Raw genomic sequence first — 26,385 nt, 5'->3', positions numbered from 1 at the left:
GTCCCATCCCATCCCCATGGGAGTGTGGCACTGCTCGGCCCCACAGCAGCCCCAGCCCGTGGGTGGCTCCTGGCCCCCAGCTGCCCTGTTCACCCTGGAAGCAACTCAGGGTTGCAGGACCCCAGAAGGGGTTTGGGTTGCAGGGAGGGACCCAGGGGAGGCAGTGGCACCCCTGTGGGGCTCGGCAGAGGACACACAGCTGCTGGGCACCGGGCACAACCCCTTCTCCCTTTCCATGGAAAATGAGGGGCCCTGCCGGCATCTGCCGAGCAGCAGAGCCACGTGTGTGAACTTGCAGCTGCATTGTGCTTCTGCTGCCCTGAAAGCAAAGTGATGACTGAATTCCTAAGAAAACAGATTGGGAAACAGAAGATTGCTCAACGCACCTGCTGGTGAGTCAGAAAGCACAGGCCTGGCACGCTCCTGAAGCTGTGAGTGGCTGTGACGGGGGTACCCGGGGGCAGCCAGGAACAACCCTGGGGGCAACAACCCCCCACTTTCCTGGCAGAGCATCTGCACACCGGGCTCTGCTCTGGGCTGAGTCTCCTCAGTGCTGAGGGCAGGGGATTCCAAGGGGGCTGGGCTGGGTTTGGCACCCGAGTCCTTGCTGGGCACCCAGGGCCAGAGAGCCACGGCACTGCCCCAGCCAGCAGCATCCTCCAGCCCCAGCCTGCCCTGGTGGCACGGCCACCGGGGGAAGGGGACTGTCACAGATGGCTGTGGCTGGGGAGCTCATGGGAACGGGAACAGCCCAGCACTTCCTGAGCAGTCCCAGCAATGATGGCAAACACCCACCTCAGGTGCATTGCTGTCTCTAGCAGGCTCATCACCGAGTGTGGGCACTGCCAGGCCAACATCAGCGTTTGCCAACACCCAGTTTCAGCAGCTTCCTCCAAAGGAAAATAACATGGATAAACCACATGAAAGGGCAACGCAGCCCCAGCGTGTGCATCTCACTGCAGAGACACGTGTCCTCCAAACTGCGTGGAGTAATTTTAGAGAATGCACGAAAAGTGACTGATATCTGCTTTTGGGAGAGGTTAATACAGGCAGGCAGCAGTGACATTTGGGAGGAATGCTGGTAGAGGCTTAGGTACCCCTGAAAAATTTTATAGGACAAGTTGGATTTTGTGAATACCTCAGCTCTCTCCCATGAGCTGCTCCTCTTCCCTCTCTGTCTGTGCATCTATTTTAGGATGAAGTTTTCACTTCAGCACAGATGTTCAGAACTAGGTTTCATGCAGTAACGATCTGTTCACATCATTTTCCTTTTTGCACCAGAAACCACGAACCAAGGAAGGAGCTGGAGCCAGCAGGAGCTGGCAGGGCCGGGTCAGTGACGCTCTGGGTGTGTTTTCCCCCTTTGCTTATGGTGCCCGATGCCACAGACGCAGCACCCGCAGTCACAGACCCCTCTGCCATCAGGTGTCGGGGTCTCCCCAGCAGGACCCCGGGCTCTGGCACCACTGCCACCCCTCTGGGCTGAGCCAGCCCCCAAAGTGCCTCTGCAGAAACAGCAGCAAAGGCGAGTGCGGATGGCGAGGGTTGGCACTGGAAGAAGGGCATGGGAAGGGACCAGCAGAGCCCCTCCGTGGCCTTGGGGCTCAGTGCCCTGACACTGCTCCGAGGCACAACCCCGGGCAGCTCCAGTGGGCTCTGCCAGCACACACACAAACACGGGACAGGCTCTGTGCTCCAGCCAGCACCAGGACAAAGCTCTTCCAGGGCAGACACGGTGCCCGCCCCGCAGCGAGGGAGTTTTGGGCAGGATCAGGAGCTGCTCAGCCTTACCCAGACAAGCACTGGCTGGGCCTGGCCCCCTCGGGCAAGGTCCTGCTTCCCCCGTGATGCTGCACCCACTAATGCTGACACTGAGCCACACTCTCCGTGCTGTACCAAGTGTGGTTTAGAGCTCTCGAGGCCCAGCTGTACTCAGACAGCAGCTGCCACTACTGACCTTTCCCTGGACCAGAGGTTTACACTGAGAAGAGACAAACGGGCTGTGGGTGGAAAGGTCACTCCCTGCCATGGGTTTGGTCTGGCTTGTTTCCCTCAAGCAGCACTTTGTGATGCACCCACACAGAGCCCTGGCCGGGAGGCAGAGCTGGCCTGTGCCAGTGCTGAGCACAGCACCCTGTGCTCCCTGTGCATCCAAGTCTGGGCAATCAGCACATCCCAGCACGTGTGGCTGAGCATTAACAACAGCACCCAAGCAAGAGCAGAGGAAAAACATTTCTCTCATAATTTCTCTTATGCAGATGCTGCTCTCCAGCATGAGCATCCTCCTTCCTTCCCAGCCAAGCCCACTGGCATCCCACCAGCACCCCATGGCTCCAGCACCTGCGCTCACCCTGTGGTTTCATTTCCGTTCTCCCAGCCTTGAGGTAGGATGGGCTCACTCTCCCAATCCCTTGGATATATCCCCCACCATCTGGAAGTGCCTCAAGTGCCTCCCACCACTGCAGGGCCCTGTAACTGAGGGCATGGAGAAACAGGCAAAGCACTTTTACTCTCTGCACCCCCAAAGCTGAGGGTCCACATGGCACCAGGGCAGCTGCAGGAGGCTCATCCTCCTCTCAAATCCTCAGAAGCAGCATCAAGCACTCAATGCCACCCTTCACTTTAATAAATCACTCTTAGAGCCATGACAGAGGCACAAAACCAGGGCAATCCCAGGGCACAGCAGCCCCACTGCTGTTCTGCACCATTAGCCAGACACACTGGGTGAACTGGGCTGTCCCGTGGTCAGGCTGACCAGCAGGGGAGACCCCGACCAGCAAGGTGCCCCCCAGTGCTGATGTCCTCCCGGGACTCTGGATGAGCTGGGTCCTGGAGATTCTCCCCCAGGGGATCCCAAGCCATACCCACCCCAGCAGCACCCAGCTCCTTACCTGCTCACGTAGAGGCTCCTGAGTCCCTCCTGCAGCCCCAGCTCCCTCCAGCCCGTCAGCCCAGCTGAGCCCCATCCCAGCCCCACCCACCCCGGGGCCACTCAGCCCCACCGCGGCACCTGCGTCGTTCTCCAGACGCTTCTCCCTCCTGTTCCCGCGGTGGTTCGGGAGCTGCTGGAGCTGCTGCGTCCCCCGGCAGAGCACAGCGGCCGTGCCGCCCTGCCCGGCCCCACGTGCTGTGTGTCCCGGACCCGCGGTGGCAGAGCCGTGCCCGTCCCAGCGCCAGGGCATCGTGCCATGCCAGGCTGGGACCGCAGAGAGCAGTGATTGGCTCTGTTTGGGAAGGAAATACACTTTTTTTTTTTTTTAATTGCAACTAATATCTGTGTGCAAAAAGAGCTTCAGAATTATTCTGTTTCCTCCTTCCTGCCATCATTCCCTGCCCTCCTCACAGATCACAGAGGTGATTCAAACCCCTTCCCAGGTTTCTGCTCCTCCCTCCCTGAAGGCCCAGAATCCTTCCCCGGTTCAGAAAAGCCTCTTGGCTGCAGACACAGGGGATCCCTTGGAACAAAATGCTGTTATTTTGCTTTTGACAACTGATAACAGTTGTTGCTGCCCGTGTGGTTGTCATTGTCCCGGCCCTGGCCAGCGAGGTGCTGTGGATGGAAAGGTGTCACATGCCAGAGAGGTGGCACAGACAGGGAGATGCCGCAGCTGGAGAGGTGCCACGGCTGGCAAGGTGTGATGGCTAATGAGGTGTCCCGGAGGCCCGCGGGCAGCGAGGTGCCACATCCCCGAGAGGTGCCACATCCCCGAGAGGTGCCACATCCCCGAGAGGTGTCACATCCCCGAGAGGTGTCACAGGCGCAGCTTCCCGAGCCGCCGGCGCTGCCGGCCGCTTTGGCAGGAGCTCCTTCTCGTGGCTCTGCTCAGCTTTCCGAGCGGTTTGGGTTTGTCTCGTCTCTTTCCAGCGCCCAGCCCCGCTGGTGGCAGAGCGCCTCGACCTGCTTCGGGCCACCCGCTCAGCGGGACAGAGGCCGGGGACAGAGCCGCGGACGGCAGCCGCGGACAGCAGCCGGACAGAGCCGGGCGGAGGGGTCCTGGGGCTGAGCCGCCCCGCCGGGGACGGACCGGGACGCCACTGCGGCGGGCTACAGAGGAAAACCAAACAACTGGGTTATTTTTGCCAATTCCGAGCCAAACAACTGGGTTATTTTTGCCAATTCCGAGCACTAGCGCTGTTCGACACGCTGTCCCTTGGCAGCTGAATGTGGTGATAAACGAAACGCCGGTGTCACCCCAAGCGCGGGGCAAAGGCAGTGCAGGTGAGCGGGTGCCCGGCCCGCGGGAACGGCGTGTCCGGGGGTGCCCAGCTCGGGAACAGCAACAACACACCCGGCTGGGAAAGGCCAGCTCGTGGAATCACAGGAGACACCCGAAATCCTCCCGAGAAACAACTGCCCTGTGGTGTTTCCTCTTATCAATTAAAGTTGTGATGTTGGGGTCAATAATTTTGATTGTCAAAGTGATTTGTGGGAACAAATGGAGGAACAGCAACACGTGGCAACGGGGCTCCCTCTAACGTCAGCCACAGCCTGGCTGCACACCCACTACCCGCACCTCTATTCCCTCCACCTCCATTCCCTGCTCCCCCACTCCCTGCACTTCCATTCCCTGCTCCCCTCATTCCCCACTCCCTCAGTTCCATGCTCCCCCATTCCTTGTTCCCTTTCCCCTTCCCCCCCAGTTCCCTGCTTCACTGTTCCCTGTTCCCCCTTTCCCTGCACCTCCAATTCTCTGCTCCCCATTCCTTGCACCCCCAATTCCATGCTCTCCTCGCTCCCTTCACCCCCAGCTCCCTGTGTCCCCAGTTCCCCGCACCCTCAATTCCCTGCTCCTCCATTCCCTGCACACTCATTCCCTGTGCTCCCCTTCCCTGCATCTCCAGTTCCTGTTCCCCCCTTCCCTGCAGCAGGCAGGGGCTGTGGGTCCCTGTGTGTCCCTGAACCTCGAACGTGTTGGCACAAGAGGGTAAGGACAGCTGGGGCTGATCCAGGGCATCCCAGTGCTTTGTATTCAGCCTCTGGATCTAACAGGAATATCCCCAATAGTCGGCATTTTAATACACATCCCGTGGATGGAACCTGTGCTGGTGAAGCAAGTCCCAGGTTTTGCCCAGGTAACTCCTGTCCCTCTTCACACCAGCGCACAGACACCGCTCCAGCCTGCACGGCCCCGCGGGGCCACCCTGGGCCCGAGGGAGGAAAAGGTAATTAAGAAAGAGAACTTTCATTAGGGCAATTTCACTTTATTTTTTCCATACAGCAAGGTCAACTATAGCAGTAATAATAAAATAAGCATAAACCCAAATTGCAGCCCAGGACAGAGTACGTAACTGGAGCAACTACAAGCGAAAGTAAGTCTGTGGTTACGTAGGAGCAAACCCGCGTCCGTCCTTCCCGCAGCCGAGCCGGGGCTGTCAGTCCGTCCCCCCTGAGCTCCAGACGGGCAGCCCGGCCCCTCCGCCTCCTCCCAGCTTTGGCATACACAGGATGACCGGCTTCCTGGAACGTTTTCCAAGAAAACGGGAAGAACTCCCAGGTTGTTTTTCACCTGCTGAAAGAACAGGACCACTACAGCGAGAAAATAACCCCCTACCCCTACAGCTACGGGTGCTGTTCCGTTTGCCTGTCCGTGGTTGAACTCTGTGAACGACAGTATTTGTTTTGAAGAATCTTTTTTGTGAACAAGAAACCACTGAAATTGTCAGAAACTGGTTTGAATAGCATATATCTTTAATATATTTTGATACTTTAAACATGCAGTAGATTTTGAATAATGTACGGAATATCTGAGCCATGATTCCCTGGATGGGCTGAAGTACCTGCTTTTTTTTTCTTTTTTTTTCCTTTTTTTTTTTTTTTTTAATGATTTTCAGGCAGATTTGACCCAGTGGAGCTTCTGTCAGTCATGAGATCTCGGAAGGATGGCAGATCTTTCCAGCTGAAAAAATCCTGGCAAACTACAAGCTGTCCACATAAAGCAAAGCAACTTTTTGGAAGGGGGATGGAGTGCTAACTCTGTGCCACTTTTGCAAGCAATTTTGTTCAGCCTGTCATTTTATTTAGCCTTAACAAAACTCCTTGTAATTATAGACATTTTTATTCAAAATAAGATCTTACTATTATACAGGTTTCTCTCTTTTTTGACTATATACAGAAGTGCAAAAAGTCAACCTTCGCTCTCGACGTCCCCAACTGCAGCATAATCAACCCTCAAGAGTTTGCACACACACACTAGAATTCTTGTTACGTAAACTTTGAGTATTTGGATTATCAACAAAAAGTCCCTTGATCTATTGATTATGCAGCTTATTTATAACAAGGCCTGATATTCAGGGATTTCAAAAAATATTTAAACAATATTTTAACATTTGAAATGGATACAGTAGAAAATAAATTTTCTTCTAATATCTAGGAACTAGATTTTTTTTTTCTCATAATAACTAATTACAAACAAAATAAATCATCAAAATATTACTCAATTGTCTGCCAGGATTGTTGCCATAGCAACAACTTAACTTCTTACTTAGCAATGATTATATAATTATAAGATATCCATATAAAAGATCTTTGTTCTTTTAATGAAAACTAGACAAGAACTAACAATGACTGACATTCTTACATTGTCATATTAGATCAGTAAAATAGAAATCATTTAGTTAACAGTAATACGAATACTCATAAGACACTACATGTAAATTCCAAACTGAGTATGTTATGAAGAAAACTACCTTTTTTTTTTTTTGTATTTTGAAAAAGTCATCAGTAAACTCTAGTAAAACAAAATTCTATAAACTGAAATGGTATCAACTGGTAATAGAAAATGAAAACGAGCTAATAAATGTAAGAAATAAAAACTATACTTTTAACAAGAAAAAATAAGTAAATTCTCTATGGTAAGTCACTACAATAACATGTGAAGTCACCTATACTTTCTTAACACGATTGAAATTACATTGGTATGGGTTTTAACCCGTAATGTAATAATCTAAGGCTTTAATAGATGTACAGTACAATCAGGAAAATCAACACATCATTCTTATCTATAAAGCATCTCTCTCAAGCATAAAAACTCGCAGTAAACTCGGAGTATGGCGAGTTCTACAACCGAACCCGCGCCTCTCCCTCCCTGCCCGCCCGGGGCCTGGCCCCAGGCAGCCCCTGGCTGAACAGAGCAAAAATATCCTTTACTGGCTGCAACATCCAAACCACAAAAAGGAATTCCTTTGGATGAATCCATTCTTAAAACTTGAATGCACATCTATTTGTTTGTTTTTATTTTGTAAAGGCTTTCTAAGGCTATAAGCAGTTAATCTGAACAAAAAAAATCACATATAAAACTCACCCGAGTATTAACCCACCCAATTTCTACGCTAATTAACATCTCATTTGTCCTATTTTGGTTTGTCATGCATCTGCTCAGTGCTTCTGCGTCTTTGTTTAGAGTCGCCGCTGACGCGGGACTGGATGAATTAAAGTGAAACCCATCTCTGCAAAACATTTATAGTCCTTGTGACTCGAGACAGAGGCTATAAATAGAGCAAAAGAAGTTCCTCAAACATTTGTTACTGTGTCTCAGAAATGGCTTTTCCCTTTCGCAGCTCACGTTATACAGTAAATATGCATAAATATGACATACTTAGGAGAATTTATAGATAATATTGTCCATAAGGGTTATGCACAGCTGGAGCATCCCTCTGGTGCTGCCCACTGGCTGTGAGGAGCAGTTGGCCATTTCTGAGACAGCTTTGGTTTGAAACAGAATGGTGCCCTTTGACTGATCAGTACTCATCAAGTCAGTGAAAATGTGGTTCTGAAAATAACACTGCGGAAATAATACTCTGATGGATGTACAGTCTATGGCACTTCATGAGAATCCTTAACAACGTGGTACTTAAAGCCATTGATGTGCTTTAAAATATACACAGTTGTGGTTTTGCTTGGCACATTCATCTCTGTCAGATTCCTCTCTTCCCACTTCTTACAATCTATTACATTAAAAATATTACTCTTAAACAAAAATTACTGTGCATGCACGCTCTCGTCTATAATGGCAATTTTAAATACAAGGTGCACCTTTGTTATTTGTAAACCTTGAAAGAAATAAACTTACTTTAAAAAATTATATCTTGGTCTACAGACGTACCAATACATAATAGATTTCTGGTGACAGCATCGTCAGTCTTTCCGGGGTGACGTCCGTGATTGTGGGGAACAGGCCCCGGAAGCATCGACCCCCCGCACAGTCCGTGCCGGGAAAGACGGATGATGCTGCAGGTTTTAGACAATAAGATCACCTCAGCACAAATATCAATTCAATGTACAAAGTATATAGGCAACAGTGTGCAGTGGAGTCCCACGGTCTCGCTTCGTCTCGCTAACATGCAATGTGTGATGTCACTGCTGAGGGGTTCCCAGTGCTGCTGGACAGTATTTACATACACTATGGCTAATGAGCTCGGCCTCTTCCCACCCAAATCCGGCCTCTTCGCCTCGGCTACGAGCTGGGAAGGGAAGAGCAGAAAGTGTTCTCAGCACGGCCAGGACTGTGTCAGACCACACCAGCCCCAACCTCACCCGGGCAGGGGGAGCTGTGCCCCGAGCGGGGGAAGCCCCCGGTCCCTGCAGGACACCCCTGGGGCAGGGGGGCACACAGGGCACCCACACAGGGCACCCCAGCTCTGTGGGGACAGAGGGGCCCCACCCGCTGATCCCTGGCCATGGGATCGGGATCTGGGGCACCATTCCACACACCCAAGGCCTTGGCCCTGGGAGCTGTCCCTGTAAAACCCAGGAGCCCAATCAGGATCTCAGAAGCAAAAAACATCCTTAGAAATCCAGGCCCTATGTTCCCAAGGGAATTTTTCTCCCTTCAGTGCCCATCTAGTGCAGCTGTTTCTCTGGTCTCTGTGGCCTGGCACAGGAGACACCTCCAGAGGCAACTCCTCCTCCACCTCAGGATGGTCTCCAGAACAGGCACAGCCTGGACCCAGCTGTTTTGAAGGGACTCTGGCAGCAAGTTTAAGCCATGGATGGGAGGCATCCCATCCCATCCCCCCTGTGCCACTCCAGCCATTTAACAACATTTATGCTCAGCTGAAACAAATAACTGTTATTACAAACCCACTGTGGCTAATGGGTGAATCCTCACCCTCAGAAATAATTCCATTATGGCCGAGAAGTTCAGTAAAAACATGGCAGAAAGGGAGGAGATAGCTGGGGGGGTCTCACGACAACAGGAGAAACTGGAGTTTCCAAACCCAGGCGATGCCGGGTTTCCAAATTTTGAGATTTAAAATCCATTCTTTCTAATGAGAACTTGATGGAACCACCTCCCCCTCCAAGAGCTGCCCCTTGGCTCAGGTCAGTGCTGGGGCCACACAGATAAAATATAAACTGAGAACTCCCGTTTTCTGTGTGGGCAGGTACAAACCAACACCTGACATGACCACTGCTATCTGTGGATCTCCCCTCAGAGAGGAACAGCCCTTCAGCAGAGGTCAGAGCCTCTGCCCCTGTACCTTAATGGCTACCTTAGAAAGAAAATAAAAACATTCTGTCCCTGAAAGCAGCAAATTACAAATATAAAGGTAAGAAAAAATATAGCAACAACACATTGGGAACTTACTGTTTGATGACCAAATGTCTACATCTGTGTAACATACTTGTGGCTAGTCAGATGTTCGGCAGATATTATGGGTATCTACAGGTAAAAAATGTAAACAGTGAGTTACACATGCAACGAACCCACCCAGAGGTACAGCATTTGCTACAGAACATCACTTTGGGAAGGGGAGGATCAGCTGTGAGTTGGTGGATTTTATGTTGTAACTATAAGTTAAAGTCAACTGAAGTGCTACAATAGCACCTTACAACTGGAAACATTAGGTTAAGTACTACTGGACAAATATAAATAAGTATTATTGGTTGTTCAGGAAATAAGAGAAGTTAACATCTACAAGTCATGCAGTGCAGTAATTGAAAATAGCCCTTTTTGTTGGCCTACACAAAATTCTGTGCTTTCAGTGTCTCCAATGATGAATTCTACAGTGGCCTCATTTCAGGCTGATTTTGTGAAGTGTTCACTGCTTCCACTGTCCTGGGTTTTGAATGCCAAACCTACGATGCCCTGAGCTAGACTTTCATGGCTGGTGAAGATGCCCTGTGGAGAAGGGGTGCCCGTCCTTCCCACGGCCGCCGCGGAGCCTCCCCGAGCAGTGAAGCAATTCCCAAAATGTTCTGCTGCCTAGACAGGACTCGGCACGTGGCTCTCCTCAAGTGCCCATCAGCTCAGCTTCCCATTTAAAAAACTGCAATTACAATTGGGGACAACTGCCAGCAGAGCCAATAACAGGTGACAGTGCACCCCCAGCCCGGGGTGAGCAGCCCTGCAGCACACAGGGAGAGCAAATGTGCCCAGGCACAGGGACACGTGCTGGGGTGCAGGGCACAAAATGGATTTGCACGATCCCAAATGGCTGTGGCACTTGGGAAGACCCTTTTTCCTGATGGGCACCAAGGCTGGCCTGTGAATCCGTCCAGGAAAGGGAATGGGAGTGTTTCTTCTCCGCTAACTCATTGGCAGGTCCTGCTGTTGTTTTCCCGCCCGTGTGCCCTCTCCTCCCCTGGCAGCTCACACATCCACAGCATGGCCAACTCCACAAAAATGGGCTTGGAGCAGAATGAAGCTTCTCATACCATGTTTTCCTACTGCTGCAGGACAGGCTGTGGCACCCAACTGGAGAAGCATCAGGGACAGTGCTGTCGGAACAGACCAAGGGCCTTCAACACCAGTCCGGGAAGATGAAGGGCCAGATCTTTAGCCTTTGGCATGCAGGCACATGGCATTGGGTGGCATTAAATACCTTCAGCATTGCTCACATGGTATATACATATATGGGTATATATGTATATATGGAGGTTTGGCTGCAGAACTGCACTAAGTGTGTTATGAGGCTCCGGGGAGGAAAGGCATGAAATGGTCGGATTCTACAACAGAAAGCTGCCCTGTGATCTACCTGGGAAAGTGCATGGCTACTAACACAGAGATGACTCAAAAATAGTGCTGGTTTTCTGGGGCTTGGCTCCTTCTCATGACTCTCAGGACACACACAGCATACGAGACACACTGAAATTAACTGTCTGGTGCAATAAACTGTAATATGAAGAGACTTTGGGCATCCAGGTGTTTGCTTGCTGAGGTGGCACATATGCAGAGGTAGCCCCACCTATGAACTAGCTTTTCAAAACACAAATGCTTAGGCTAAGTTTAAAGCCCTGAGTGACCTGGTCATTCAGCAAACGTTTCTCAAGAGAACACCGTGCTACCTAAGCATGACTGCATGAGCAGACTAACCTGGGTGGTTTTGGGAATTGTACAATATCCAGGTCCCTTTGGAGGCTCGGGATGTGCACACCTAGGTATCACTGCAAGGGTGTCATTTGGGAATTGTATTTTTGAGAGATGAGGAAGCAGACAGGTTAACGAGGAACGTACAGCTGGGGCAGCACAAAATGGTAGTGCTCGACAGGTAAAGGTGCAAAGGCTCGAAGCCAAAGACCCTGGGCTTCACTCTGCAGCACGGGGTGCCCACAGCACCATCCTGCCCAGGCACAGAGGGCACCCCCAGCCTGCCGGGGCTCTGGGAGGTGGCAGAGGTGTCATCTGTACTGAGCCAGGGAGCTGAGCACGTCAGCTGAGCCTGCCTTACACTGACACTGACCCCAGAGCTCACCCCACACACAGAACCACACCTGCGCAGCGCTGAGGACAACCTCGAGTTCCCTTTCCTAAGGGGTACACGTGTGATACCAGAGCTGGGAGCAAGACCCCAGCTGGACCAGAACTGACGTGGGCAACTCTAACTGCCTAGTAAATCTCAAAAAATAATTTGCTTTTAGAAGAGGAACAAGCGGATCTTTAAAATGTTTATATTGTTGCACTTTCAGCCAGATGTTGTACATAAATCTGCTCTTCTGACAGCACCCTGTGCTCAGGTGCAGCTCCAGCTGCTCCTCTGGCCCTGGAACTCATCTTTAGAGCATCGGTTCTGGCTTTCCTGGGAGATTTGTAATCATTTATGTGGTAAAGCATTACTCTTATATTCCTGAAATACACCCAAACGTGGCAATGCTTGGGGTGGCTACTTAGAAATAAACCCAGACTCTAATGGGCATCTTCCTAACTGAGCTCTGCCCACAGCAATGGGCCATTCCCAAGAGAATCACAAGCTGGAACAAAGATTTCAAAGAAGTTTCTGTGTGGCCCATGCTCACATGGCTTTGTTTTACTCTTGGAAGAGGAGAGTCAGAACATGTTTGGACTGCTAAACTCAGACTGTAAGAACCTGCAGCCCCTCTGCACAAAGGCTCCCCTGGCTTTCCCTGAGTGCTGCACTGAAAGGAGCCGTCAGCATCACAGAAACAGAAATAAATCGTGGGCTCGTGTATTAGCCCTTGCCTTTTACATCCCTGAGAGCAGAAATAAGCAGCATGGCCCATAAATGTTAAGACTGAGTCAGAAACTCTATTATCAATTATTTTTAGCATCAGAAATGGAACTGCAGCACCTCTGGAGCATGGCTAAAGGCTGATTAAGCTGTGCTGCAGCTCTCTGAGAGAATGTGTAGGCCAACAAGAGGTCAGATCCAAACCCCCATGCTCATTAAAGCACCGATTTCGAGTTGTCTGTAAGGAACAAAGCTGTAAATTAGCAAACCTGGTTGGCTGTGGCTGTTGCAGCGAAGGGAACACTTGTGGCAGATGTTGTTGCTGCAGACACAGTGGCTGGCGTAGCACCGTGCACCATGGGAACTTTCGGAAGGAAAATCAAATAAGCAAACATACAGAAGAGTGTAGCAGTATGGGACCAGAGCGACACGTGGGAGGGTCATTGAGCATGGTTTACCACAGCAAAAAGCCCGAGACATCATTGCCAGCGCGTGACATGCAACCACAGTGCAAAGCAGGACAACATTCCGGGAGGGAGGGGAGGGAGATGAAAGAGAAAAAAAGGGGAAAATGCTTGTTACCATCAAATCAAGAAAATCGACACAAACAAGCTTAACCATTTCAATACGAAAATCAACAGGAGAGTTTTTCAATGCCCTTATATTTACAAATTTTCGTCTTTTAAAAATTCAACCCAAATATTTACTGCAAACAGAAATTAATCTTGTTCAAGGACAGAATACGGCTACGTGGCTATGGTAAGATACAGTCTTTAGTTAACACAAGATAGTTTCTAAACACTGGAACTCATAGTCCAGTCAAAATCCACCAAGGAACAGTGTGCAATTAAAAACTGCTGTACAAAATTAACATCTCTGTGTCCATGTCAATTAAATAAAACAATTGCATTTAATTGACAGGTGTTAGTGCAAGAGGCTCGGGGAGATGGACTGGCACAAGGGCTCTACGTTACATCTAGCAGTGGATTTTGAGGGTCTGTGAGCTGCACCACAGGTTTAAGATAATCAAGAAACAAAGCTGGCACCTACCAACACTTGTAGCGGGTGTCATGCACAATATTGAGCCTGCTCATCATGCATTGCAACAGGAAGGTGGATTTGGAAAGGGAAAAGAATTAAAACAACCCATCACACGTGTAATTAGAAATTTCATTTGAACAAAGAAGAAAAATTGTTATTATGGGCACAGTGGCACGTAACTGTCAGCACAATCAAACCATACAGTAGCACAGTGATCCGTTAGAGGGGGGCCTGGGGACAGGGTGGGTCGGGGTGTGGGGACCCTGCTGGCCCCCCGAGCACCACGGAGGGTCTGGACAGCCGGGAAACACCTCCTCAGCTTTAACTCACAACTCCTGAAATCCCTGTGCCCTTTGACTCAGCCTTGTCCTGGTCCTTCCCTGGGCTCCTCAGACTAAAGGAGACACTCCACAGTCCCAGCTGCCTGTGGGTGGGGGCTCTGCCGTGCCCCTGCCCGTGAGCCGCCAGAGCAGCGCAGGGACCCCGACTGTCCTCTGCCCTGTCTGCTCAGCACGGCTCAGGGCAGGGACTGAACCCTCACAGCCCCTGCACAGCTCACGGGGACACCTCACATCACCTGCTCAGCTTTTGTTCTGGGGCATGGGATGGATTTTAAGCTGCTGGTGTCTGAGCTCACAACCTGCAACTCCTTTCAGGCTACACAACAATACAGTGACAGCATCTGGAGAGTTCTGCCCTGCAACCAGAGAGCCAGGAGCAGGAGGATACTTTTAGGAACATTCTGGTATCATTTTTAAGTATCACCAAGTTTGTAATTCTTTTTACTTTACACAGCTAAATGCCTTCCACCAGACTGATGTCACAATTTTCTATTTCTGCTTCCAAGATGATAAATATAAACTGATCTTTCAGAATATCCTTTTTTAATAAATTATTTACTTTTTTATTTAACATTTATTAACACTACTAATGATGCTTGACACAGCAGAAACTGAAATAAACTGAAATCTGGGAACAAGATTGCAGTGGGAATGGAAACATATCCTAGCAGACTTCCAGGGCAATGGTGCCTCTGTGACACCCCGTGACCATAGCAGGGGACAGGAAATGGCTCCAGCCGGTGCCAAATGCTGCAGGGGCTTTGCACAACCTCAGCAGCTTTGACTATGCAGGGAAGAAGTCAGTCAGTTTAATTACTGCTGGGGCAGGTTATTCTGTGTCAGTGCCATGTCTGTGAGGCTACAAAGGAAAGGCCATAATTGTGTTTCCTAATTACTCCTCTATTTCTGTGTCATGGAAGAGACCGAGAACATTTGCAAAGAGATGGTAACGGCAGGGCAGCTCTCCTGACCTCCACAGGCACAGATCAGGCTGAAACCAATAGGATCGCTTGCACGATTAAAAAATGGAGCAGAACTTGGCTATAAAGTACAAACAGTAAGCAAAACTGCTTTCTCAGTCCCTCTTATGGCATCTCTGCGGTGTTAATGAGGTTACAGAGAAGAGCCTTCGAGTTCTGCCTCTGCAGAAGTGCCCTGTTTACATGGCTGTACACCCTCCATTAGAGCTGGCATAGTACCTTGTTCCCTACACAATTACATCTACATGCTACAGATGAACTGGATCTTTATAATGACTCTAAAATATCCCTGTAAAGCTTTTCAGCTCCAAGTTTCAGTCTGTTATCATCATTAACATTATGAACAGGACGCACAGTTTGAAAGGGAACTGAAGCAAATGAACATGAGGCAGAAAGGAGAATACTCACTGGGGTGGGATAACTCCCAAATACAGACATAATGCTGTATGACCCTCTTACCAATAATAAAAATAATTTTTGCTATGACCTTAATATTCATCTTGACTTCAGAACCTTTGACTGCCTAATGAGAACACATGAATAATGAATGTGCTGTTTCAATGTTCCCTGGCTGTTCAGCACAAGGCAGAATTTTAATTTGAGGATGTGTTAACTGACCGTAACTTCACAACCAGATTATTTCTGCAGTGCAATAAAACTATTTTTATAAATATTCTAGGTTTACTGGTGTTTTAAGTATATTTTTCTCTTCTATCCCTCATACTATTCCCCTCAGCCTACTTCTTCTGCCCAATCTACTAAACCCTAACTAAAAACAACACCCCAGAGAGGATAAGTACTCCCACGGAGGTGAGCAGTGGTGCCTGACCTTTCCTTCCCTAACATTTAGGAGGAGAACAGTGGTTCTGCAGAGGCCCAGCAGACCCAGGGAGGAAGGTGCTTTAGGAAAGCCTCTGGGCATTGAGTCCCAGCCAGGAGCAAGGGAGTCTCTGGGGCTGAAGCTGCAGTAACTAAAGGAATACACGATGGGCTAACATGATGGCAGAGGTGGTTGAAGCCTTTCCACACTGGCCCTGGGGTTCAGCTGCCAGCTGCAGCCCTGCCCCTTGCAGCTGCATCAGGACATCAGCTCCTGGGAGCATCCTGCCAACCCCACCCCTTCCTTTGGAGGAACTCATTTCTCAAAGACACTCTGGTCACCCTGGTGACACACACGGGGCAGAACAGCTGTACTCGCACACCTGAGGGGACAGGGAGCTCAGCCACAGCATGGTCACGAGCACCAGGGCAGGATGTGACCCAGCTGCCCACAGGAGCTCTCTCTGCAGGGCCAGGCATGCCCCAGCCAGCTCCAGTCACTGCAGGACACGGAGCAGGGGAAGGTGAGCACAAGGACCTGGAGCTCTGCACGTTCACAGCGAGAGGTTCACCCCTGTCTGCCAGGGTGTCCCAAGTCAGCAGCCAGGACACAAATACCAAAACACGCTGTGAACATCACTAAGTCATGCAGAGCCTCCTCACTTGGCAGACTAACTCCACTTATTTCAGCACCACAAGTGTTCCCAGTTCTTTCTTGCAATGCCTTTAAACTCCCCTCAGCCTGGGGACAGATTCCGGCAGCCAAGGTTTCCCCCTCAAGAGGAGAGCTGTGGAAGAGGGAGCTTTAGTAGAGAGAGGTGAGATGAGTGTCTAAGGGCATTTAATCGATTAGGGTGTGCTGGAGTGCAGTGTCCAACCTCTGGCATGGATGATCCCTTGATGTGTCTCACATCCTGGCACACAGGCAGCCAGAATGATGCCTTAAAATTCAAAAGAGGTATCTAAAGCTGTCTGGAACACGAGTGAAGAACATGAGGAGTGAAGTGCCCTGCACAGGAGGGTCCTGCCCAGATCCCCCACAGAGGACCAACCCCGTGCACACCCACCCTGTGTGGGTTCTGTGTGGGTCCTGCCCTGGGGCCCTCCTGCATTTCACACCCTGCAGCTGAAGCAACTAAGAACACAAATGAGCACTTACACCTTGGGTGTCTGAACCTGAAAAATGTCACTTTAATTCAGATCCCACTGAGCTGACCTGCCCCTGCTCCGTGGCCACAGAGCTGAGGGCACCTGCGTTCTGTGCTCTCCGTCGCTTCGTAAGGACTGATGGAGAAACTTTATTTCCAGGTGACTGTGCCTGAACAGGAACTGATCCCAGTTTACTTGAAGTGGGAAAAGCTATAAAGGGCAAGGTGGCAAAGACATTTTTCAAGCTTTTGGGAAAGTACTGGATTACTGGAAAGCTCAAACTGCCGCTATCTGAAAAATATAAAAAGACAATTTATAGTAGCTCATGCTAAAAACTCCTTTACTTTGCTTGTGTAACACATACTAAACTTCAGTGGTCAGGAAAGGTCTAACGAACTATCAAGAACTACTGTCAAGCTCCTGGAGGTTTCAGTGTGGACATGTGAAGGAAGAGCTTAGGTAGCCTGTGTGGAAGAGCTGGGAAAGATCCCAGTTGATGATGAGGTGCAAATGGGGTCTGACACAGGTAAGCCACAACCCCAGCTCCCAACTTCAAAGGATGTGATTCAAGGCATCTCCAGCACTTCCAGAAACCATCCAGGCCCTCGCTGCTTTAATGGAAGCTGGAAAATTGCAGTTTACTGGTTCCACTGGTTATGCTGTGCCAAAAGAAATCTGTGAATTGTTTAATATGTACAGCAAGGGCTGTGAATCTTCCTGGATGGGGCTCTGAGCAACCTACTCTAGTGGAAGGTGTCCCTGCCCATGGCAGGGGGTTGGAATGAGGTGGTCTTTAAGGTTCTTCCCAATCCAAACCATTCTGAGATTCAATGATTCTATGATCACATAGGCATTTTTATATGGATTTTAGTATGTGTGCCAGAGCTCTGACCTACAGCTGACTCAATCCGGCTTTGCAACAAGCTTTTAGTGATACACTTTAGTGGTGCAATGCACTTTTGGAACCTAAATAAGTTATTAAAATGTTCTACATGAAGAAACTGGTTTCTGTGCCATTTAAAGTACACATGGTGGCTGTATGCCAGATCAAGAAAATGGTAAAGGGCATTAAACTGAACTCCTGGGAACATACTTCCCAAAAATATTTAGGATAAAACCTTTCAATTTTTTGGGTGAAGACTGATTAGCTGTATTTCCTCCCCTCCCCAGTCTGCATTAAGAAGGGCTGTCCTCACAGACCCCTTCCCATTTTTGAGTACAGATCTATCAGCTGGGCCCTGCACAGCTCCTGGAACAAGGTGCTGCTTTAGTGGGGGTTCATGTGTAACAAACTACCTCAGCTGAGTTACTAAGGGCAGAAACTGCCAGGACAGACTGGAGATCATTTCTCGTGAAGTGCCGTTTGCAGAACCAAAGCATATATTTCAAATTTAAGTCCCATCACTTGTCCTCTGAAGGGATTTCTGCTTGGTACAATAGTACAGGCATCAACTCTTCAGCTCTTACACCAGGACAAGTCAGATCTGATCGCTCCTGGCTGAGCACTTGGCTCTGCTCAGCCCTAGATTGGCCCTGAGGCACTGGAGGCCCAAACTGTGATTTCTTGTGTAGGTTCGTGATTCTCCCAGCTGTGAGACTGCCTGTGCCTTCTGTGACCACTGCACCTCATGAGAGCCAACACCTTGGAGTGTGTGACTCAGACCCACTGCTGCCAAGCACACGAAGGCCAAGAGGTCTTACAGTGAAGAGAAGCAAACACAACAGTTCAGGGATATGTAAAGAAGAGGAGTTAATCCAGGGAAAGAGAAAGGAGAGAGATTTCAAATTCTGATTCGAGGTGACAGAGCATGATGCTGATTTTTATGTTAGACTGGAAAACACCCACCCAGCTTCTGCGAGGAGCAGAGAGAAGCCAGTGTTCCCACAGCCAGCACCTCCACTGCCCACGGGCTGGAGGGGATGCCTGTGCCCACCACCAGTGGCCTCCAGCACACACTGCATTTGCCACCAGCAACAAACAACTACTTCCTACTGTGTTTTTTCCAGAACTCCCCCTTCTCCCTCCCCGGAAAAAGGCAGCCAAGCAGCACTTACCTGGTGGGAGAAAGGCTGTATGCTGCTGTAACTGCATGTTGGCAAGAGCTTGCTGGTACTGGAAGATACCAGTGTTAAAGACTGCGGTGGCACCATTGGTTTTTTCAAGCGCAGGCCTCTTTGGTAAGGGGGGAAGTACAGCTTGAGGAATTCCCTGAATGGTGGATGGGTATAAAAATAAAGTCCGGTAACAAAAAGAAAAAAAACCAAAAGGGGGTGGGTGGGGTGTGGAGGAGGATGGGAGGGAGGGAGAAGAAAAGGAGAGAGAAAAAAGGAAAAAAAGAAAAATCAGTAGAAGGCAAAATAACCAGGCAGCACCATGTTTCTCCATGAGCAAGCAAGCAGCATAGCAGACTGAACTACCAAATAAAAGGCGAGGGAACAGCTTTCCAGGGAGCACCGTTTGCCTGGCATTACAGTGGCACAGGGCCAGCGGGACCGGCCTGAGCACCGCCCTACGGGAAAGCTTGGGGCCGGGTCAGGAGCGAGGCTCTCGGGGAAGCAGCACTGCTAGCTCCATGAGGATACACGTAAAGCCATGTTAATAGTCACCGTCCGGGGCAGACGGCGGGGCCGTGGTGCCAACCCACTCCCCGGGCCCCAGCGCTGCCCGGGCATGCAGAGCACGCGCCGCATGCCGGACCCGGCTGCCTCCGCGCCACCAAGCCATGCCAACGCGCCCTGCGCCGGCACCCGGAGGGACGACGGGGGCGGGAGGCAGGGACGGGCACGGGAGGCCGGCGGGCGGGGCGGCGGGGCTGCAGGGAGGGTGCCCGGCCCGGCCGCCCACACGCCCTTTGCCGGGGACGTGGGGAGGGAAACCGGGATGTTCCATTTCTACACATTAACCCCAAACTCGACTCTACGATACAGCTACATGCCAAGCTAAAAGGTGAAAGGTCATAGTACCAGGTCAAAGGTTGCCTCGAGGGGTCGCTTCAGTGATTTGACAGCCGACTGAGTCTTAATTAGCAGGCAGCGAGCACATGATGGCAATGGCCAGTGGGGTCAAGCGCATTAACATAAACAGCAAGCAGAGGTGCGTCATGGGGGCAGCAGTGCATTGGGGAGGTGAGAAAAAACAAATAAAAACAAATTACCGGATGCCGTGTACAACGGTAACAAGACTAGGCATGCACGGGGGCCGGGGGCAGGGCAGCGGCAGCAGAGGTGCCCGCAAGCAGGGAGGTGCCGCGGGCGCTCCACGGCTGAGCAGAAACCGGGAACGGGGCTCCCCGCACCGGCCACGCGGCAAGCCCCGCTGGGAGCCCCCCCTGGGAGCCCTGCTGGGAGCCCTGTGGCCACTGCCTCGCCCGCCGGCCCCGCTGCTCCGGCCGGCCCACCGTGCCCTGCTTCCCACACCCCCACGGGCTCAGCACTGGCGGGACCCTCCACCACCACAGCCCCCCTCAGTGCTACCCTCGCCTTGCCAGGAAACCACCTCCTGAGTGGGTCCAGACCTGGCTGCTACAGCTACAGGGCCTGTGCCCGTGGGAGCTGCCGCCAGCCCTCGGGGGACACGGGATGGGAACAGCAGTAACATGGTCAGATCCACTTCAAACTACAACTCTACAAACACGGACTTACAGGAACTAAATAAGGGATTATCTATCTGTGCAGCTAGAGAGATACACATCTGCCCACACACAGATACACAGCCAACCAGATATACATGTAGCCCACAGGTACAGACTCACACGTGTATGAACACACACAGGTACATACAGGTACTCTGTACATCAGCAGGCAAAATTAGTCAAACACCTCAACGGTCTGGAACTCCTTCAGAACAGATCTGGCACCACATGCTGAGAAAGCTCACTGCACCGTGTAGTGACCAGGGTCCCCGAGCACACCCCCCCCTCAGCAAGGACAGACACACATCCACTGGCACCTCTCCTCAATGTACATCTACATCCAGAGGTTTTCCCACACTTACCATGGCAGCTGCAGTTGCTGCTGCCTGGGCAGCTGCAGCTTGGTTAACCTGGTACTGGGCAGCCTTGATCTTGGCTTGCAGGTGTGCAGGAGGGTGAAAATATTTGCACTTTTCCCGTGAGCATCTCCCTTTGATGTAATCCATGCAGACGGTGACCGTGTTGTCGTTGGTGTCGATCATGGCGCTGTCGGCGGGGTGAGCGAACCGGCAGTCGTTCTCTCCCCTGTTGCAGTTCCCACGCTGGTACTCTCGACATACCTGTGACACCAGGAAAAGAAAGACCCTTAGTTTGGGTGACGTGTGCTGCAGGCATGGCTTGGAGCGGAGCAGGGGTTTGCAAACGCCTGTGAGAGCACCACAAGGATGGGGCCCGGCCCCAGGTGGGGCACAGCGGTGGTGGCACGGTGGGACTGGGGACCTGGCAGCAGACACTGGCTTCTCTACAGCCTCTTCTGATGCTAAAGAGCATCAAACCCCACCAGGATCAGATCCAAGCACTCAGCAGGTGTCATTTTGGCTCCTGCTTAACTGCCCACAGGGCTGTTTCTGTTTCCTGAAGAAATGTGCTGTGGTTGCTCTTGGGGACCACCCGAGCACCTCAAGGTGCTCAGCCACACTCCACTGGGACCTGGTAGTGCTGAGTCACCACATTCCAGGTGCTCACAAGTGCTGGGAGGGGATACGGGGCTGCCCCCCATGTGCCCTCACAATCCAAGCACCTGCCAGGAGAGGGCAATCCACAGCCCATGGTGGTGGCACGGCCCAGCCCCCCCAGGATCAGACACTGCAGCAAGGAAGCCTCTTGGCTGGCAGCCCCCCACAGCATCCCCACTGTGCCACGTGGGCTCCAGCCGGCCCCGAGCCCCCACAGACCCCCTGGACCCCTGGCCACCCCAGCACTGCAGACACAAACTGCCACCAGTGTGACAAACACAGGTCCCCTTCCCACATGCCATGCAAGCCCCGTGTTTGACAGACATGGGCTCTTGTCATGGTCCATTCTCCCCAAATAAACGCACTTGGCATTCCAGTTTTCCAAAGGCCACAGGAAACAAAGGGACAAAAGCAAACGGGTCGGTATAAAAATAAAACAACTACACTAGATGGAATTTCCTGTTCAAGGTGGGTGCCCATGAGCTCGGATCATCAGTATTTCCTCAAGAACCTTGGCTCCGATCCCTGCAACAACCCAAATATGGTGGTGGCGGTTTGGTTTCCCTCCATGCCGATGCTCTGGCTGCTGCCAGTGCCTCCTGCCCATCCTCTGCACTTAGGAACTGACACGTGTGAACCTGACCACAGGAAACATCCATTTGTCCAGAGTCATTCCTGCACAACCCTATTTACAGGCTTTTTCCACATGGTGACAGATTCTAGGTATGTATTCACAGCAGACCCAGCCCCTCCTGCCCATTGTTCACAGAACAGATTCTGCAGCACACAGGGAACAGCTCAGGCAAATTTCTCAGCCGGAAAATAACCGCCTGCCTGCCAGGTAATCCTACAGTCAGACCCCTTTCCTGGTCCAGTCCCACACAGACCACTGTGCCAGCCAGCGTGACACAGGGAGGACTGGGGAAGGAGGTTCTCTTTCATCACCTAGGAACACTTTCTGGGTCAGGAACCAGTATCCTCTACCCAAACACGGGCCTCCCACACAGACAAAAATGGATAATTTCCTCTGATCATTTGTTTGCAGTCTAAGAGTAAACTGAACCCTCTTCCTCTGAAGATGAAGAAAAGGATGAACTAAAGACAGCTGTCTTTGCTCCTTGTCTTCTACTGGTGATCCACTAAACAGAGGTCTCAAAACCACTCCACATGTAAGCAAGAACTACTTCATTAATAACACAGAAATGATATATACAAATTCATATATGAGTGTATATATATAAAGTACCTATATACAGAGAGAGAGAGAAAACTCATCCACAGAAGAGCTACTCTTATCCTGGTTAAAAACCAAAAGGGAATGACCAGAATGCTGAAATAAGCAGGTAGAGATAATCTTTGGCATGTCCAGGGCAAGTTTTCAGAGCTGTAGCACAGTTGCTGCACTAAGGCAAAGAACAGCTCCCTCAGTGCTCCCGAACAGACCTTGGGATGAGGGCTCACAGCAGCCAGGCACAACCCTGAACTGCTGCTCCTTCTAACCAGTGTGACCAGCAATGGCTTTTTAGCCACTGTGAGGTAACAACCCAGAACATTTCCAATTCTTGCTTATTTAAAAGTAAGCATTGAAATGGGGTTATTTTTTGCCATGGGCACGCTGCAGTATATCATTCATCTGCTTGAGTACAGAGAGGCACAAAAGCACGATGTGCTGTCTGGTCTTTCAGATCTGGAGAGCTTTTATTAGTTATTTATTAATAGCCCTGTAATTAGTACTGTAATTTTCAACTCAGTATGTTAGGAAACATAAACAGAAAAGGCACAGATACTCCAGCCTCCTGCAAAATGCTGAGTTAGAGCTGCAGTGTCACTGACTCACTTTAATTCCCTTGCCTTGCTCGGGTTTTGGGCTGAGTTTGCTTTGATGGCCCTGCTGGGACTGGAGGTGGCACCCTGGCGGGGACACAGCCACGCCCCAGCCATGGCAGAGTCCCTCACTGCTCACCCCGGTGCTGGGCAGGGTATGGATGGAGGGACACAGACAGCCTTCCAAGCATGTCCCACCTCCCAGCCCCTCCTCTGCACCCAAGAGACCCCACCAAAGTGGGTGTGCTGGCATCCAGGACACTCTGAGCACTTGAACACACAGCCCCGCTGAGTCACAGCCCTGATCACCCAGAGCTCACAGCTCCAAGAACTTCTAAGTTGCTTCTTTCTGGTAAAAAATGGCATATAAGAAGCAAGCAGGAGACAGCAGCTTGGCTGTGGTCATTCTTGACTGAGGAACACTTCTAATAGACTATGATGGCGTTACAATGGAAACAGCCAGTTTTGACAAAGCGTTAGGCAATTCCTTTCTCTCTCAATTCCCTGTCCTTCCTCCTTCTTTTCTAGTTCACTGAAGAACCATACTTTGTTCATGACATTTCTGGCAAGGGAGTAGGAAAGCTGTGGAAAAGCCTCAAGCCATGACATTTCCACCCTGAGTGCCGGCTCCTCACGGGAGCGGCCGGATGCACTGGACACCCAAACATCTGCATGCTGTATGGAATACAGATGACAGCAATCCCACTGCTAGCAGCATTCACCAGCCTTATCTCACCGAGACTCCCATTAATTCAGGAGACACGGCACGCTGCCCGGCAGAGCTGTGGTGTCTGCCTGCCTCCCTTCAAAGCCCAGGTGCACCCACCGAGAGCTCTCAGCTGTGGAACAGCCTGACTCGGCACCACAGAACGTGTGCTGACTTAATTCCTGCCAGCACACATCGCTCTGCAAAATAAATATTTAAAATTCTAAGCAGAACCAATCATACTCCAGGATTAGATGCTAACATCATCGTGGTTATTTTTCTCCAGGACAGTTCATTCCAAGGGATAGTGAGCAGAGCCTTATAAAGCTCTGATCATGCCATAACAAATGCCAGTGCCACAGCAGCAGATCCCTGGAAGAGCAGGTAGACACACTGTTGGGTCCTCTGGGAAGTAACAGCCAGACCATGCAGCAAAATCCATTCTGTATTTCTGTAACTTATAAAGCACATTCAAATGTTTTGCTGTTTATAAAAATGATGTGCTTGTTTAGTGTTTGGATACTAAATTTGGATACTCCAGATCAAATGACCACTACACTGGAATGCACTTGCAAATTATCTTCTCACCTACACATTTCACTGTTTAAACTCATTTGCAGAAGGAAAAAACAGGAACAGACATCCCCTCCTCCCAACAGAGAGGGATTTTGTAAGCCAGCAGTGCAGTGTGGACCACAGAGTCTGTGGGTCAACCTGGATGTGCTCTTGACTCCAGTGAACACAGAAAGCAAAGCTCAAACAGCTTAAAGGGTAGAAGCAGCAGGATTTCTTTAAAGTGATCTACATGGTGCAGTGACCAGAGCAGAGCCCAGGTGAGGGCCATGACAGGATGGTAGGGCTGGAACAGCCCTACTACAAGGACAAGGACAACGACAAGGACATCCCCCAGGGGCAGAGACGAGACAGATGCAATCACAGCACAGAAGGCTGTTGGGGAGCTGGAATGTTCATCCATGCAGGAATATGGCTGAGGAGTGAGGGCCTGCTTGGCTGCAAGTGGAGTCCACGGAGACACCTGCAGCTGCACCAGCACAGGTGACACAGAGATGCTCCTCCAAGCCTCAGCCCTTGTTTTCAGGGGTTTGCAACTTGACCATCTCCTCCTTTCTGTACAAGTTCAAAGCAAAACCACTCAGCCTTTTAAAAAACTTTTTAAAGTTTTACTAATTGACAAAAATGATTTTTACTGCAGATTGTGCCCCTGGGTGTTCTGTGACAGTGCTACTCTCACAGCTCCCTCTTGTGCAGAGGACTGACTCAGCAGTGCATCACTCCTCTGAACAGCCATATCAAGAGCAGCATCTGGAGGGCCAAATCCTGCACGCTGAAGTCCCAAACTTCAATAGCTCCCCATGCACTGTGGTCAAAGTCTCAGCCAGCACCAGGGCTGCCCTGGAGGCACCACATGAAGGAGTACCCCTGCACATCTCCTCTCAGGTTCCCATGGATGCACCTGCTTCCCTGGCCATGGGCACAGCCAGTGCTTGGGGACATTGGGTACATCAATGACCAGGACACTTTTGAGCCCTCGTGTCCCCACAGCACTGACCAGTCCATGGCCACCACACAGCTGGAAGCACAATCAAACACAGCAGCCACCCTTGGCACTGCAACTCAAAGGGTTCCTGCCACTGGCATCCTCCTCTCCATACTCATTTCCAAATCCAGTGTGATTTATTTATGAATTTATCTAATTGCATTTTGGTTTTAATCCACCTCTGGCAGGTATCCATCATGAAACAGAGTCCTCAAGGGAAAAACATCCCTGGGTGATTCCAACCAGCCACCCGTGTGCCAGCTCGGAGTGGCTGCCTCCCTGTAACCTGAGCGTGCTTTGGGGAATGCTTCCCCTGGGAAAACATCTCTAAAAAGGGAAATGATGTGATCCCACAGGAGGGGAACCTGTGGTGATGTGAGTCTGAGAATAGTGACAGCGGCAGCAGGAAACACTGGCTGCCAGATGACCCTCCACACTCCTCCCAGCTCACCACTTCTGAGCGGCAGCTCGTCAGTCAGATGCAACCAGGGAAAAGGAATTAATTTCCCTTGTAAGGAGAGTTAATCCCTGTTAATGAAGATACACAGGCAGAAAGAAAAGCATTACAAATACAGCTGGCTGCATAAAACAGAGACCCTTCTCACTCCTCCCATTGTGCCCCTGAGCTCAGGGCCCAGACCCGGGGCTGGGAGGGAGAGCAGCAGCAGCTGAGCACGGGGAGAGCGGCCTCTCACAGGGGCCACCTGCCCCCACACACCCTGTCCAGCACACACACGGGGTGACAGCGGGTCAGCCCCACTGCTCTGCCCTCCCATCGCCACCTCTTAACCACCAGACTGACTGGGGCTGCCAGCACCCACACACAGGCTGTGATCGATCCTCGTGGCTGTGCTCCCAGGCTGTGATCTGTGCTGTGCCCCCAGGCTGTACCCCCAGGCTGTGATCTGTGCTGT

General features: G+C 50.8%; 1 protein-coding gene across 8 annotated transcripts in view; it reads right to left on the bottom strand.

Moving 5' to 3' along the window:
* Positions 1-5,186: 5,186 nt before the first annotated feature.
* The window catches only part of MBNL1 (muscleblind like splicing regulator 1), a 55,967-nt gene continuing 34,768 nt past the window's right edge, over positions 5,187-26,385 (bottom strand). The window contains exons 4-10 of one of the 8 annotated variants that reach the window (XM_008927792.3): positions 20,730-20,987; positions 19,700-19,753; positions 18,791-18,944; positions 13,456-13,491; positions 12,675-12,769; positions 9,585-9,659; positions 5,187-8,460 (exon numbers count right to left, since the gene is read on the bottom strand). In XM_008927792.3, the coding sequence (XP_008926040.1) occupies positions 9,603-9,659; positions 12,675-12,769; positions 13,456-13,491; positions 18,791-18,944; positions 19,700-19,753; positions 20,730-20,987 (654 nt within the window). In that variant the 3' untranslated portion in view covers positions 5,187-8,460; positions 9,585-9,602. Of the gene's footprint in view, positions 8,461-9,584; positions 9,660-12,674; positions 12,770-13,455; positions 13,492-15,902; positions 17,027-18,790; positions 18,945-19,699; positions 19,754-20,729; positions 20,988-26,385 lie in introns of those variants that run through there. The other 7 variants (XM_018079206.2, XM_018079207.2, XM_018079209.2 and 4 more) reach the window with 7 other exon arrangements.

Source organism: Manacus vitellinus, unplaced genomic scaffold (genome assembly GCF_001715985.3).
Source record: "Manacus vitellinus isolate BGI_N305 unplaced genomic scaffold, ASM171598v3 scaffold_45_pilon, whole genome shotgun sequence".
Lineage (NCBI taxonomy): Eukaryota > Metazoa > Chordata > Aves > Passeriformes > Pipridae > Manacus > Manacus vitellinus.
This window is presented reverse-complemented; position numbering and strand designations above follow the sequence as displayed.